General features: G+C 39.4%; 1 protein-coding gene across 8 annotated transcripts in view; it reads left to right on the top strand.

The window, feature by feature from the left end:
- The window catches only part of ryr2a (ryanodine receptor 2a (cardiac)), a 388,615-nt gene that overhangs the window by 271,066 nt on the left and 100,402 nt on the right, over positions 1-17,147 (top strand). For all 8 annotated transcript variants that reach the window (XM_072372753.1, XM_072372750.1, XM_072372751.1 and 5 more), the window contains exons 63-75: positions 131-246; positions 2,288-2,352; positions 3,664-3,785; positions 4,069-4,118; positions 6,111-6,171; positions 8,934-9,172; positions 9,271-9,352; positions 10,931-11,061; positions 11,446-11,573; positions 14,677-14,869; positions 15,375-15,457; positions 15,818-15,975; positions 16,063-16,150. In XM_072372753.1, the coding sequence (XP_072228854.1) occupies positions 131-246; positions 2,288-2,352; positions 3,664-3,785; positions 4,069-4,118; positions 6,111-6,171; positions 8,934-9,172; positions 9,271-9,352; positions 10,931-11,061; positions 11,446-11,573; positions 14,677-14,869; positions 15,375-15,457; positions 15,818-15,975; positions 16,063-16,150 (1,516 nt within the window). The remainder of the gene's footprint in view (positions 1-130; positions 247-2,287; positions 2,353-3,663; positions 3,786-4,068; positions 4,119-6,110; positions 6,172-8,933; positions 9,173-9,270; positions 9,353-10,930; positions 11,062-11,445; positions 11,574-14,676; positions 14,870-15,374; positions 15,458-15,817; positions 15,976-16,062; positions 16,151-17,147) is intronic.

The raw sequence follows: 17,147 nt of genomic DNA, 5'->3' as shown, positions 1-17,147 counted from the left end.
TTCCTATAAGTCCATGTTTTGCATTAAGCTAGGTTATTAACTCTCAGTCAGGCTGGCTGGATAAACAGTGTACTTTCATAAGTCTGGTAAAGATGAAAAACTACATCATAAGTGCTTTGTGTGTTTCCAGAGGTATGAAGTCGCAAGACCTGGACACTCCAGCTATCGAGAAGCGTTTTGCCTACACTTTCCTCCACAAGCTTATTACATATGTCGACCAGGCTCATCAACATATGATGGAGTTTGGTGAGGTTCCTCTGACGTCTACTGAATCTTCAACAAATAACAATCTGTGCCAAGTACAATTGCTGAACTGTATATTTCTAGTTTGGTGTAAGAGTAGAGGCCAAAACACACAAAATGATGCATGTCAAAACAGCCGCTCCTATTATTTGCGATGATCATGCCACTCAGTTAGTGTTAATCATTCCTGTGCATGCTCACAAAAAAGGGGCGTTTTACATATAAGAATTATATATAAAAGTCAAAGATTGTAATGAAAGGAAAAAAAAATTGTATTGAAGAAAGGACTGCTGCAGAAAATGATTAGCTATGCAACTTGGTACATGGACACATGCCTGCTGTTTATGTCATGATGGATGCACATAAAGTTATTTTAGTTTTTACTTTGATGTGTGCATTTAGCTTCAAGTCATTGACAAAATCAAACTGAAATTTTGAATTATTGAATATTTGGATATACAGACAGGTTAATTGATTGAGAGTGTGGTTTCTATGGTAAGTCAATGCACACCCTACTTTTTATTTTTTAAAGGAGACAAAATTTAAAGCTTCATTGGTGTGACAGTATCAGGCTCAACACGTTTAGAGATTAACATTTTCCTTCAGCTAAAAATCTTGGACCCAAAAACATTGAACTCTGGGCAAAATAGGTGATTTTTAGTTAAGGTTATAATCCATGGTAAATAAATCCTAGAATAAATGCCAAAAAGATTTAATTGACTCATAGCATTGTGATAAGATATGGCAATTAAAATTACAACAATTGATCAACATTTAAAAGTGGTACACCATTTGACTTTTAAGATGACAATTGAATGATTGATTTTCTGTCACTTCAACCTATTTGACATATTACTTTTATTCAATCTCAATTAAGCATTTTTGATTATCTTAAAATGTCAGAGATCAACTTTCAACACTTCCAACTCAAAACAATTAAAAATTCAGTTAGTGAAATGATAGTGCTTATTTCAGGCAATTTACGGTAGTCCAAAATTTGTAGCTTCAACTGCTCTGGAGCAGGTTATGAGTTCGGCCCAATTGGCCATCCTAATCCTTCCATGTGAAATGGCTTTAGTAGCTCATTTGAGTCTTTAGAGATTTTCAGTGGAGTTTTTCTGTGAAAACACAGATTTATTGAGCATTTTTCTCTGCTGGTTTGGCAATTTTTTTCATCTTTTATGATGGATAACCATGGCAACAGGAAAGTTGTTAACCTGTTGGAGCAGGTAAATGAGTTTTCCAAAGCCCAAGTAATGCCTGGAACAAGACCCCCAAATCAAGATGTGTTGAAGAGGAGCTGTATTGGATGCAGCGAGGGAATGGAATGGGGCGAGGGGTGAAAGAAAGTCAAACCATTTATGTGGATGTGGATGTGGGATCACTAGAGGATGGAATGGACAAGCTTGGATCCCTGATGAGGACACAGTAGGAATATCAGCAAGGCAATATTATTTTTTCATGGCTGCAGGAGCAACTCTTGGGCCTCTTTACTTGGCTTTGGGACTGTGCGGGCGGGTGAGCACAGGCTACAGACAGTGATGTTGAACTGCTGGCTATGAGTTCTTGTCCATGTTATCTACAGAAATAGTACATCTGTATTAACCTTCCAACGCTGTGTGTGACATTGTATGCTAAGCTGTTGTTGCCAAAATTGGATTGAACTGAATTGAATTAGTAAAAGAGTGCAGTTTCACTTTTCAGTGCACTATCAGTGGTACATGTACAATGGCTGACTAACAAGTAGGATGTTGGATACTGTATTACAATGAGCAGGCTCTATAGTAGTTACTTGTATAGGACTAATCTTAAACAAACCAGAAAAGGCTTTGCCAAAAGCTTTATGAATGAAAAAGTAGAAAACAATTTGCAATTGTTATGTGAATTGATGTATGTCTCCCCCACCCTGACACACAAACACACACCCAAAGTGTTTCTTTTTTCTTTTTTTTTAGCTCTTTGCTGAACCAATGGAAATAATGTCTTTTTCACATGAATGCATGCAGACCTGACTGTCTTTTTTTCTGTTTTGCCTGTCATTTAGATGAGGGAACAAGGCCAAAAGGCGACAAGATTCCTCATGAACAGCAGATTAAATTCTTTGGAAAGGTCCTTGTCTTTTATTATAATTGTTGTTGTTATTATTATTTTTATTATTTGCCTGTTAGGTATTTGTGTTTGTCCACATTTGACACATTTTACAATGTAAAGTTTGAGGAGGAATATTTTTTTTTTTTTATCAGCAATCAAATATCCATCCATTTTCTATACCGACAGTCCGTTAATCGGGTAGCGGGTGGGCTGGAGCCTATCCCAGCAGTCATCGGGCGAAAGGCAGGGTACACCCTGGACAGGTCGCCAGTCCATCACAGGGCCACATAGAGACAAACAACCATGCACGCTCACACTCACTCCTACGGACAATTTGGAGTCACCAATTAACCTGACATGCATGTTTTTGGATGATGGGAGGAAGCCGGAGTACCCGGAGAGAACCCACGCATACACGGGGAGAACATGCAAACTCCACACAGAAAGGTCCCAGGCAGGGATCGAACCTGGAACCCTCTAGCTGTGAGGTGACGGTGCTAACCACCACACCACCGTGCAGCCCCAATCAAATATCAATTAGTCAATTAATAATCAATTATACTATTATGCTTGTCTGCATTAGAATTCCAACGCTCAAATCTCTTTAAGCTAAACTTAAAATAAATTTTAATAAAATTGCTTTTTAGAGGACTGACAAATAACACAATCAACATTTGGTCTGTGCTCTGCACACTATAAGTCATAGAATTATTGTATATAGTATAATATAAGTATATAGTATAAGTCATTTTTTAATAAGCCTCGTCTTGACCTGACCTAATTTAAGACGGTATGACTCAAAGTCCAAAAAGTCCAACTGTCCAAAGAACTTTAACTTTTTAAATACTGTGTCGAAATCATAGATGTGGCATGCGTAAAAAATCTGTGATGGCACCATTAATGTGAATAATATATGCAGCTTTTGGGATTTGTGCTGATATACTGATGATGCAATTTTCTTGGAATGCCTTACTTATATTGGAAAAACAGTGCCAAACTACATTAGGAAAATATTATGAAAGCTTGGCACCATTGTAAATTCTGGGTTTGACTGTAAAAGTAGTCTGCTTGGTAGATTATACTTTGGACGAAATCTGTACAATATCAATGAAGTCTTGCTTTCCTAAGTAAAAAAAAAAGAAAGAAAGAAAGAAAGGGTATTTTTAATGAAATGTGCTGCTGACTGAGCTTATATTTTTAAGAACAATAATAGGATTTCTCACTTTCTTTTTTTTTTTAGATAAGAGCCCCACCTTCAACAAAAATATGACTCTCTTGCCTTAATGTATGAATTATATGTTGTGTAAATTGTATGTATTTTGCCACCAGGTTGTTTTGCCATTGGTGGATCAGTACTTTAAAAACCACAGGCTGTACTTCCTGTCCACAGCCATACATCCGATCAGCAGTGGCGGCCATGCCTCCAACAAAGAGAAAGAGATGGTGAGCAGGTGAGTATGGAAAGCCAGTCACTCTTTTGCAGGGTATTAAACTTGCTTAAGTATCATTGCTTGTTTACTGAATAAAACCTTGACTTTATGTCAAAGACAAATAATTCTGTGTACTAATATTACTATGCTAGATTAGTATTTCATACTGCACTGAGTAAAATCTCCACTACTTGACATCTTTCCTGTTCCCTCCATTTTCCTCTGTGTCCTATCTGAATATCTCACCTTTCTTTTATTTTTCTCTTCTAACTCATTCTACCTCCTCTTCTCTCCTTGTATTTAGTCTTTTCTGCAAACTGGGAGTTCTTGTCAGGCATAGGATATCCCTATTTGGTAAGAATGCTGTAACCAAACTGTTGAATTGTTTCTCTTTACATAAATAATTAGCTCAGAATATTTTATAAAAAGTTTGAAATTTCCATCTATAGTTATTTGCTTGAGTGACATGTTGCTTTTTCCTTGGAGCATTCTCACCTCCCGAGGCACTTTCACTTGAGGCAAAGATCTAACCCCTAACCCTGAGAGAGCACTTCAACCTTTTTCAATTGAGAGCCATGGCCTCAAATTCGGAGGGCTGTCTCACATCCCAGCTTCTTTACACTCTGCGGCAAACCGTTCCAGTGTGTGCTGAAGGTCAGGGCTTGAAGAAGCCAACACAACCACAACATTGGTAAAGAGCAGAGATGCAACCCTGAGGTTCTTCAACCAGACATCCTCCTCTCCCTGACAATGCCACAAGTTCCTGTCCATGAACAAATAGGTTCAGTGACAAGGGGCAGCACTGCTAAGTCCAACACGCACCATAAACAAACTTTCGACTTTGTGTTGAGGAGCTCATAATAACCCATTTCAGCAACTTCAGTACCCTGACTTCATCAGCATCTCACTATAGAATCCACCAAAAGACACAGTTATAAGCCTCCACAAAGTCCACAAAACACCAGTAGACTGGTGTAACTCCTGTGACCCCGTCAGAAAACTATAGTACTCCTCCTAAATCTGAGGTTTGACAATCGGTCAGAGCCTTCTGTCCAACACTCTTTCCCAGAAGTACCTGAGTAGTGTGATGACCAGATAGTTGGAGCACACCCTCCGGTCCCTCCTTTTAAAAATGGGGACCACTAACCCATTCTTCTATACCGCAGGCATTGTTCCTGACCTCCATGCAACACTGAAGAGGTGTATAAGCCAAGACAACCCCAAAACATCCAGAATCTCAGGACAAATCTCATCCATCCCCTTTCACTCTGCCTCCTTAGTTTCTTACCAGATTAAGGTGATCCTCAAATAACTCTTTCCCCTGCTCATAGATGTCCCCAGTTTGACTTTTCTCTCCCTGAACCATTGAACTGCTTGCCAGAACTTTCTTGAGACAAACCAAATCTTTCTCTATGGCTATTAAGAATTCCTCCCAAGCACAAGTTATGGGTCCCATCACCCCCAACCCTCCCTGTCTTTTTTGCCACTTGGTACCTGTCAGCTGCTTCAGAAGACACCCGTTTAATGTCCTCCCTCATTGCCAGTGTACACCAGTAAGTCCTCCAGTTTTCACCGCAGCAGGCTCTGACAACCTCCTGGTCACAGCTCCTGGAGACTGCATCTGAAATGGAGGCTCTGAACATGGTCCATTCAGATTCCATGTCCACGACCTAGCCCAGTACATGGGACAAATCCTCCATGTGTGTGAAGGATCTCATGGAGAGGGACTTCCACCAGATGTAACTAGCTGAGCCTCACTATTAATTTGGGTTTACCTGATCCAACTCATGACCTGGTGGTGAGTTCACAACTAGGTGAACTCAGTATATCAGTGTCAAAGAGACGGCTGCAGGTCTGATGATACAACTAAAAATCAGTTATGGACTTTTGGCCTAAGCTGGCCTGGTAAAAATAAATTCACGAAACAAATGCACAATATTATAAGTTGATAGATTGAACTGTAATTGTGATTTCAGCTATCATTATTTCATAATGCTATGCCATACTATAATACTAACATTTTAGGATATGAACATTCTGATGACATATGTTACATGTAAAATTTGTTTACAGATAGAACTCAGTTTAGTACCAAAGTAACAATTCTCAGTAAGTCCCGCAGTGTAAGTGTCTGCATGGTGTTACCAACCCCCCCCCCAAAAAAAGAGCAAACTCTTGAGAGCAAAGAAAGAGTCAGTATTTCTAAATTGTAACGTGTTTCTTAAAAGACATGATAAACTATTTCAGTTCACTACAACATATGCAGGGAATCTTTGATTTCAGATAGACAACTCCTATTACTAACACAGTGGGTTTTCTGTTCTTGTCATCCTCTCTGCTCTCCAGGCTACAATGCAACGTCAATAGTCAACTGTCTGCAGATATTGGGACAAAGTCTAGATGCCAGGTATATTGATCTTGAATGTAAATATTGATATCTTTGACAGGAAAAGGAAAAATATCATTGTGTTGATGTTACATCATATTTAGACTGCAGAAACTATATTTTCTTTGACCCAACTTGGCTCCTCTTGTGATGTTTTAGCTCTGCTAAAATTGGCTGCATAGTGTATTATGTTATGACACCAGAGATACAACCCAAACTAACACACCCCTTTGCAAAAAACTGAAATGTTATATGATGAATATAGTATCATCTTACATTAGTTTTTAGGATATTTGGTCTTTTGTTTAGATTAAAAAATAAAGTTAGAATTTTTACATTTAATTTCCAATTAAAGCTAGTTGCATCAGCAAAGAACCTGTGAACACCAGTGCTCTCAAGTAAATCAGTAACAACAAGAAATTAAAGCCGCATTAAATTAATTAAAATTAAAATTAAAGCAACGATGATCGAGCCCGAGCACATGCGCATGTCAGGGTAGGCGCTGGACACTGGCCAATGCGAGGTGTGGAAAAAAAGTGACATTTCCTAGTTTAGTGTCAAAATGCGCATATGTACACAGTCAGGGCAGAGTCCCGGGCAAGCCTATGAAGTTTGGTGAAGACCGGACAATGTATGCAGAAGTTATAACTGACTTTGTGCTTTGTGGCGAGCAGTTGCGAATTGTAAAAGTTTGAAGGTCTGCCACAGACACACCCTTCATATTTTGGAAAAGTTGATCACAACTTTGAATCCCCCATGGCTGAAGAGTAAACAGATCAAGTTTGAAGCCGTTACCATTAAATCAGTAGGAGTTGGATCATATGCGAGAAGTGGAAACAGGCAAAACGGCACCAATTTGCATCTTCCACTCAAAATGGTTGACTTCTGGAGGACCCGGTACCATGACGTCCCAGACTTTTTTGTGCGGTTGGGCATTATGAAGGTGTGTACTGAATTTCGTCTGGCTACGCACAACTAACCCCAACGGCCCGAGTATTTAGTAAATTTCTAGGGGGTGTTACAGAGTCATATTGAAGGTAAAGGCCACCAGATGCGCTACAATAGGGCCTTTGCTGCTTGCAGCTCAGGCGCTAATTAGCAGCCAGGTTCTACTAATCGAACACACTTGATTAAGTGACCATCAACAAGTGTTCCCACCTCCATAAAAGTTCAAGTTTTGACAGTTTGCTTGTGTGTAACATATAGGTCTGTGTTTTCATAATGCCAAGGAAGAAAGATATCAGAAAGTATCTTAGTTATCTTAGTTAGTCTACAGTGGGTAAGATTATTCACTCGTGAAAAACAATAAAAACAGTTGCCTGTCGAGTAGATGTCCTAGCAAGTTAACCCCAAGGTGCAATATTCAGAGAAATGAAAGAAAATCAGCACTGTACAGTTTTCTGCTTATACATTGTTAAAGCCCATGACAATACAGAACAACACAGCATAACACTCATCTTGTCTGTAAGGATTGGCAGGAGAAAGGCTCTTCTCTCTCTCTCAAAAAAAAAATACAGCATGACTTACATTTGCAAACTTGCACTTAAAGCCAAACCAAGCTTGAAACCACAAAACCTCTGGAACAACGTCCTTTGGACAGACAAAACCAAAGTGGAGATGTTTGGCCATTATGCATTTTACATTTAGTAAAATCATAACAGTGCATATTAAAACAAACTTGTGACGCTTGAAGATGCATGTCAAACATGGTGGTGAAGAAGTGATGATTTTGGATAGTTTACAGCCATGGGACCTGAACACAATGCAGTCATTGACTCAACCATGAATTCTCCTATAAACCACAGCAGAGTTAAAAGTGAGGCCATTTATCTCAGATAGCTAAAGCTTCAATGAAATTGAGTTCTACACCAGGACAATGATTCCAAGCACGCCAGTCCATCTACAATAGATGGGCTAAAAAAAAAATTAAGGTGTTGGTGGTGGCCTATTGAAAGTCTACATCTCAACTTGACTGACGTGTTGTAAGAGGAACACAAGAGAGCTGTGCATATATGAATGCCCACAAACCTTAAAAAACTTCGTAAGGAAGAGTCAGCCAGAATTCCTCCACAAGATCGTGAAAGACTGATGATGTCATACTGAAAATTATTACTTCAAGCTACTGCTTGCAAAGGTGTTTCTACAAACGGGAGTTTGCATTTTGCCTCAGCTTTTCATTATAGATGATGACACATTGTAAAATATCTTGTTGTTGATATGAGGATGCATTTACCGATTTTTCAGACATGGCAATGATCACATTATTTATTTTTATTATGTACAAACACATAAGATCTCAGAACTGCAATAGCCTCTAGTTTTTCATATGACATATGATAAGATATATTGGTAGGTTGACTTTAGCTAACATAAACTACAGATGAAGGACAACAGAACGTCAACATAACGGTGCTTTAAGCTATGCTATCCTGCACAAAATGTTTAGTTTTTGCTAAAAGTCACTGAGAATAACCAGTCTTTAAAACATGTATGTTCATCATTGATCTGAAGTCAGTGAAATAGTACTAATAGCACAACAATCATGGTTCTGTGAAAGGGTATTGTCCTGATGTTTAACCTGTGATTAAATGTTTCCAACTGAGCTTTGCAGTTTTGTTTGTTTGTTTTGTTTATTTGTTTGTTTTGTTTCATATTATGCCATCTGAGTGTGTCATTTGTTTTGTGATTCTGAGTAGTTATCAATCTAGATGAATGTGCTCTCTACTTGGTTGAAAGAACTATACTTTTTCCAACATAATGATATGAAACCTAACTTTTAACAGGACAGTGATGAAAACTGGTATTGAGCCAGTAAAAGCAGCTTTGCGGTTGTACTTTGACAATGTGGCTGAGGATTTGGAAAAGACTCAGGAGAACCTGAAGCTTGGTCAGTTCACTCATAGCAGAGAGCAGCCACGAGGTGTCACTCAGATTATCAATTACACCACCTTCGCCCTGCTGCCTGTGCTGTCCTCCCTATTTGAACACATTGGACAGAACATGTTTGGAGAAGACCTCCTATGTGAGTAAAAAGACTGAGTGAGTTTGAGTTTATACGTTTCATGCTGAGAATAATTTCACATTTTCAACATGCCTGTCTGTCTTGTCATGACCATCCAGTGGATGACGTCCAGGTCTCCTGCTATAGAATTCTGAATAGCCTATATTTTCTGGGAACCAACAAAAGCATCTATGTAGAAAGGTATAGTATAAGTTTCACATCTCTAACAAACATATTGAGTTAATTTTTCCTCCTCAAATACCACTTTTTAGGTACAGCTATGTTTGCATGAGGCATGTTTACTGGCCTGCGGTCCTTTCTTTATGACATTTCATGTCTTGTAGAGTTACAGTCATTCGTTGATCAGCAAAATAAAACCTTTGTCTTATACTTCTTGCAGAATTTAGTATCACATAAAGTATTGGGTTTTAGACATCTGACATTCAATCTAAAAATGATAGGAGAGTTTCAGGACACATGAACATTTTAAAATGCTGGAAGTTGTGATATTGAATATGTAAAATATATGACATAGAATATTTTACAATCTGCTATGTTTCTAAGTCAGCAATTAAAATGAGAAAGATTAGTGATAGTGCCCATTTTAGCTCCTTTGTACAAGTAAGAAAAACCTAAACTAAATAAGAAACCTCCATTTATCAGAGACAATCTCATTCAACAGTCTGCTCAACCTTTTGAGCTGCCAGTATCATTTGTCATGACAAATATGAAAACAAATTTAAAGTAAAGTCAAATATTCAATGTAACTTTATTCATGGAGTATAACTTAAGAACCATATTTCATAAACGTGTGTTTATGTCATGATGATGATGACATAATTTAAAATAATGGTAATGCTAAGGTTTGATGCTCTGTACCAAACACTGAAGAGTACTGAATTACACTGAAAAATGTCAAACTTCCCACTGAATCTAGTTGCCACTATGGAGTACACTGTAATACTGGTGTGGACAAAATACATTTTTGGTTGAAATGTGATAGAGGTGTTTCTTGGTTGTTACCAAGAGTCTGAATCAGTCTCTTTCATAGTGTATGTTTTTAAAATAATTTTACCAAAGCAACCTATCTAAAAGTAACATTGCTTTTAATTTAAGATTGATGGATTAATACTTTATTTATCCCAAGCTGGGAACCTCTCTTGCTACAGCAGTACACTTTACAATGTATGATAGAAATAAAAGATACATGAAAGATAATAATAATTGCGGGAACATCAGGTCTATAGGTCCTCCTGTTCTCTCTCACCTTGGCTCCAGCTCTGCGACCTCGTCGTCTCCTCCACAACTCCTCCGGAATCTCAGGCCTTGCTCCGGCCAGCAGCACACACAGCACAATCAGCTGGTTGCATGTGTAAACAATGCCCTCAATGCCAACAATGCCTGAATCTGTGGCTCTCCGTCGCCAGGAGTAACAAAAGTAGTCCAAAAAGTATCATAAAAGTTTTAAAACTGAGAGTGGTAATTCCTACATGGTATCTGTTGTAAGTGGAGGATACGTGACAAAAAAAAAGTGGCAAAAAGTGACAAGATATGCTAAAAAAAACAACTAAAGCATTGGGGGAGCTGCTGTAACAGGCATCCACTAACGTGGCGCCACCACGGCAACCGAATTTTTCTTCCAAGTTAAGATGAAAAATACTGCCTATCTACCTGTTTTGAAAAATTTACCAATTACCTGTTGAGTGAAACAAAAACGAAACATTATTTAAAATGATATGGACCATTAACTCTCTTGTTTTCTGTCCTTTATTTCTCCAGGCAGCGCCCAGCATTAGGAAAATGTTTAGCAGCCTTCTCAGCAGCATTTCCCGTAGCCTTTCTTGAGCCTCATATCAACTTGTTTAACAGCATCTCGGTCTACAACAGCAAAGGAAGTAAAGACAGAGCAGGTACACAATTTTACTTCACACTTTGCATGGACATTAATGCTATGGTAATATTGGGTTTTAATTTATTCTCTCTTTCTATACACACACACATATATGTATGTATATATATATATATGTGTGTGTGTTTGTGTGTAAGTATATGTAAATACATATATGTATAACCATTAATGTGGGGGTGGAATAATATTTGACTGATTTACAGATCAACAGTTTGGTTTACCTTGCAGTTTTTTCTATTATTCTGAAATTCCAGAGAAATGTTCAGAATTCTAAGGAAGCAGAAATACCTGCTATGAAGTTTAGTCTATGTAAGTTATGTAATTAAATAAACAATACAAGACTCATTCATTCTGTTTTAAGAATGATCCACTTCCCATCTCTCAGCTTTAGGTCTTCCAGGGCCAGTTGGGGAGGTTTGTCCTTTAGTCCCAAACTTAAAGAAGTTCCTGGAGGAGATCATGGAGCTGGCAGAGTCTGGCATGAGATACACTCAAATGCCTCATGTTGTGGAGGTGAAACACTGAAACACTAACTTACAAACTTTTAATTAATTTGCTTTTTTCTATCCATAAAGATTTGGTTTTGGTTTTGGTTTCTTTCGGATGATTTGTCTCTACTCAAATTCATAGATGGTCAAAGTACTAACTTTTGGCAGCCACTACTATTAAATAATGAAATAGTTTGAAAGACCGAAGACTGCTGATTTCCTCATAGGGTTTAATACATGTCATGTTAATTGACAATATCAGACTATTTTACTTACTATTTTACTTAGCCTATAACTTCAAGTCTAATGGGGGAATCTGCAGCTGACAGGAATGACCTCCTGTATCGTTCTTTGTTGCAGCAGAGCTAAATAAGAACACACTGCATTGTTTCATCACTATGTTGTGTAGTGTGCTGTATTGTCCATTATGTTCAGAAAGCATGCAGCATTCTTCTTTGTACAGTTGGCTGTAGGAGCTGCAGAGTAGTCCTCACCACAGATCCATCTTGGTTCTGATGCTGCTGCTGCAAGACAGATTGTACTCTCCTCGACAAATTTACAGAATATATGCACTATTTCTATTTCTGGATATGACAGGACTCTTAAGTTGTACGGGAAGTCAGGTTGTAAGGTGTAAAGAAAAACTATGAGAGTAGAGCCCCCCATTATACTTATGTACTGCTTTCACATGCCTTCTCAGATACACAACTTCTAACAAACTGTGATCTGTTAGTGAGATAGTCAATAATCCTAAAATCCAAGTGGTTGTGGAGGCATTCGCCTGTCTTTTCTGGAGCATCTCACAAGCCCCTGGATTAGCGCCTCTATGTTGGACTCTTTCTTGTGAGTGAGAGGGTCACCTCACTGCAGCTTCAAGTTACAGAAGGGAAGGTTCTGACTATAGTTGCGTAAAGCACCAAAGTAAGTGCGTATGCACCAATGTCTATGTGGGCAATGATGAAGTGACCTGGAGAGGCGTGATTGGGAGGAACCCAAGCAGTGTTTTGTTTTTGGACTTCTGTGCTAGTCATGGATTGTCCATTACAAATATCATATTCAAGTATAAGTGGCCACCTTAGGCCTAAGGTTGATGATCAGCTTTGTAACTCTACTATCAAACCTGCAGTCGTTTGTCTTAGACACCTAGGTCAAGAGAGGGGCGGAGCTGTCAACCAATCACCATCCAGTGGTGCTGGACAGACCCGGTAAGGCCAAATAGGTAGTGAGGATGAACTTGGAATGTCTGGTGGAAGCCCCCGTCTTCAGTGATCTTCACCTCACTTCTGAGAATTTTAATCATCTACTGTGGTAGGTTTGGGACATGGAAGCTGAGTAGCCCATGTTCAGGACCCCAATTGCGAATGCAGCTTCCAGGAGCTGTGGTCCAAAGGTTGTCGGTACCTGTCGTGGCAGTAACTGGAGAATCAGCTGGTGGATGCCAGCAGTGAGGGAAGCTCAAATTCGACGAGGCCATAAATGAGTTTCAGTTGGCCTCAAGGATGTTTTTGCAAACCATTTGGAGACTCAGAAAGGGAAAGCAGTGTTCGTCCCATGTAGTGCTTAGCCTGGATAGAGAACTGCTGACCCAAACTGAGGATACTGTCAGGCAGTGGAAAAAGCCTTTTGTGGATGTCTCCAGCATGTCTCCATTGAGAAGTATGTCGCGAAGGTAGTTAAAAAGCTTCCTGGCTGTAAAGGGGAAGGGGGTGGATCAGATTCATCCTGAGATGCTGAATGTTCTAGACATTGTAGAACTGTCATGGCTGACATGTCTCTTCAATGTCGCATGGATGTCTGGGACAATGTCTGTGGAGTGGCAGACGGGGTGGTGGTTCGCGTTTTTTAAGAAGGGACCGGAGTGTGTGTTCCAACTACACGGAGATCACACTACTCAGCCTCTCCAGGAAAGTGTACTCTAGGGTGTTGGAGAGGAGGCTGTGACTGATTGCCGATCCTTGGATTCAGGAGGAGTAGTGTCATTTTTTTTCCCAGGTCTTGGAACAGTCAACCAGATCTTTACTTTTGCAGAGTTACTAAGAGTGTCATGGGAGTTGACTATCCAGTCTTCATCTATTTTGTGGACTTGAAGAAGACTTACGATCGTGTTTCCCAGGGGATTTTATGAGGGGTGCTGTGGGAGTATGGGGTCGCTTTTGTTATTTGATCCGTGTATAACCAAAGAAAGTGCTGTGTCTGCATTTTTGGCACGAGGTGGAACTTGTTTACAGTGCAGGGGGGATGCCTCTTGTTACAAATCCTGTTTATGGTTTTCATGGACAGAATCTCTAGGCATAGTGTCTGGTTTGGGAACGTCAGGGTCGCAACTGAGTTTATTGCAGATTATATGGTTCTGTTGGCTTCTTCAAGCCATGACTTTCAACACATACTGGAGTGGTTTGTGTCTGAGTGTGAAGTGCCTGGGACACAAGTCCACTCTTCCAAATCTCAGGCCATGGTTCTCAACCAGAAAATTTTTAAATGATCTCTCCAGGTCGGGGATGAGGCTCTGCCTCAGGCAGAGTTAAGTATCTTGGAATCTTATTCACAAGTGGAAGCAAGTTGGAGTGAGATTGAAAAGACAGATTGGGGCTTCATCAGCATGAACAAGCTGTCGATAGTCATGGAAAGAATGACCTTGTGGATACAAGCGAGTGCAAATGAGTTTCCTTCGGACTGTTGCTGGGCTCAGCCTTAGAGATAGGGTGAGGAGCACAGCCAACTGGATGGAGCTCGGAGTACAGTCGGTGATGCCCTGCATTGAAAGGAATTAGTTGAGGTGTTTCAGGCATCTGGTTATGCCTCCTGGTGGCCTCCCTTTGGAAGGTTTTTGGGCACGCCCAACTGGGAGGAGACTCCTGGTTAGACCTAGAACTCATTGGAGGGATTATCTCTTCTGGCTTGAGAATGCCTTCTAATCCCCCTGAAGGAGCTGGAGAGGGATGTCTGGGTTTCCCTCCTGAACCTGTTACATCCATAGCCTGACCTTGGATAAGCGGAAGACATTGGATCTATGTTATTGTTTGAACCCATGCAGTGTATATATAATTTGTTTTCATGTGTTTCCATTGTCAGATTGTCAACGAGAAACTCTGTAAAACTTAATTGGGTGTTATTTATTTTTTCTGTAGGTGGTGTTGCCAATGTTGTGCAGTTATATGTCTCACTGGTGGGAACATGGACCAGAGAGTAACCCAGACAAAGAAGAAAGCTGCTGTACATCTGTTACTTCTGAACATATTAATACTCTGCTAGGAAACATCCTCAAGATTATCTACAACAACCTGGGAATAGATGAGGGAACCTGGATGAAGAGATTGGCTGGTAAACGTCACTGAATGATTTGTCCGAAAGAGGGACAGGGTATCTTTAAAGTTTTGCTCATACTTACACTGCTCTGTCGTAGCACTTTACTATGAAATCTTGAAATCATAACAGAGAACATGATACTTTTATTGTTAATGATATTTACATTGACTGTGTCCCACCAAAACCTAATGTTTATAATCTTATATTCTGATAAAGATGTGTGTAAAATGTGTAAAAACAGTTTGTTACCCTGGCTGGTGGATTGCTACTTACACTGGTAAACTGAGTGGTAGTAGTCAAGTAACAGGAATATTTTGAATCTATTTGTGAAACAAAGAGTTCTCAGATCAGATACTGACAACTATTCTCAACAGCAACTACTGTCAGTTTTTGAAAGTATTGTATTGTATTGCAAGTACTCTAGTCTAATCACTAGGCACCAAATGACATGTAAATGCAGTGATGTGCAAACAGTTATAATTGTTTTATGATTCATCTAATGCTTTTTTTCACTATGAAGTCTTCTCTCAGCCAATCATCAGCAAAGCCAAGGCCCACCTGCTAAAGACACACTTTCTGCCTTTGATGGAGAAACTCAAAAAAGTAAGTCTTTTTTGCCATGCTCTTTTTATTTCTTGCCACATTAGAAGACAGATGACCTTCACATGCTATAATAAATCTGTGTACAACTAGATCATATTTATTGCACTTTTTTTAAATTTCATGTTGTCCTATCTGAAATTGTACAGCCAGATGGTTTTCCTAGTAGCAAAATATTAATATATATATATATATATATAAACACACATTAGAAAACAAAATACATATATACATATACAGTATATATAGTAGCTTTCAGGAACACAGCACACCACACATTGATAGAAATCAAAATACTACTTGTCAGGTTAAAGCACAAAGGATGTATTGTAAGGTAGATAAAACTATTGCTATGTTGTGTAGAAAGCAGCAGTTGTGCTGATGGATGAAGAACACAGCAAGGCTGAGGGGAGAGGGGAAATGTCAGAGACAGAGCTTCTCATCATGGACCAGTTCACCATACTGGTTAGAGACCTATATGCCTTTTACCCTCTCCTCATACGATTTGTGGACTACAACAGGTACACTCACAACTAATACAAAGCAGTCTATTTGCAGAAAGGATGATGGGCTTATAGCGTGTCGCTGAATGGCTCGATGTTTTACAGGGCCAGATGGCTAAAAGAGTCTGACCCAGAGGCAGAGGAGCTGTTCAGGATGGTGGCTGAGATTTTTATCTTCTGGGCCAAGTCTCATGTAAGAAAAACACTGGGGAGGATGCAAAGTAAAACAAATCAATGCTGATAAAATATTAAGAGTGACAAGAGTAAATTAGATTAGAGTTTTTTCCAAAACGGGTGTTGCAGAACTCAGGGCAGGATCACATGTTGCTTATTTATTACTAGATACATTTTTTACCTTCTTTTTTAAATGTACAATATATTTAAAAGAAGCAATTAGAAACATAAGGCCCTTCCGGCAGAGACGTTCTAAGAATGCAGTTCTAAGAATGCAGTTCTAAGAACTGTCCATCTTGAATTTTGTTATAAGAACTGCCCTTCCCCAGGGGAACTGTTTCATTTTGCATTCGCACATGAGTCAGGGACCTTGACAGGGACTGATGTGACGTAATCGTCTGCGACAGTGACGTGTTACTTTTATTGCCATACTCGACAACAAAATAAAACCCGCGAAAAATAAGGAGAGAAGAAAACAACACCACCAAGAAGCTAATATGGAGAGCGAGGAGGCCACCATGTTCATGGTCTGCATGATGGTAATATTAATCATGGACGATCACATCAGGCATCTAAGATCTAGGCTGGAAGAGCACACAGCGAGAGAAGATACTTCTTTGTTTCATGAATGAAAGAAGGAGAGCAGAGCGCCACAGACAAAGGAGATGATGTGTAAGTTTAACTTATTAAACATGTGCCGGTTGTGTCCGTGTTGTATGTAAACATTTCAGACAAGGGGCGTAGCCACCAAACACCTACGTCATATGTTTTCCTATGGAACCCAGAGAAGACCCTACCTCGGAGAATGAGCTAAAATAGTTATAGGTACTGAGGGCCGTGGTCCCTAGTTCCTGTCCGGATGCGCAAAAAAACGGCCTTATTCCTTAAAAGGTTATGGGAACTGAAAAAGGTTCCTACAGTGGGAATGCACCTATAGAAGTAATTGTGGAAGTCATCAGTCTGTTTATTAATTTTCACTTCTAGAGGATATAAGCATCCATATACAATATTCAAGT

The sequence above is a fragment of the Leuresthes tenuis genome, unplaced genomic scaffold (genome assembly GCF_036924035.1).
Source record: "Leuresthes tenuis unplaced genomic scaffold, fLeuTen1.0.hap1 SCAF_20, whole genome shotgun sequence".
Taxonomy (NCBI): domain Eukaryota; kingdom Metazoa; phylum Chordata; class Actinopteri; order Atheriniformes; family Atherinopsidae; genus Leuresthes; species Leuresthes tenuis.
The sequence above is the reverse complement of the archived record's forward strand: the minus strand, read 5'-3'. Positions and strand labels throughout refer to the sequence as shown.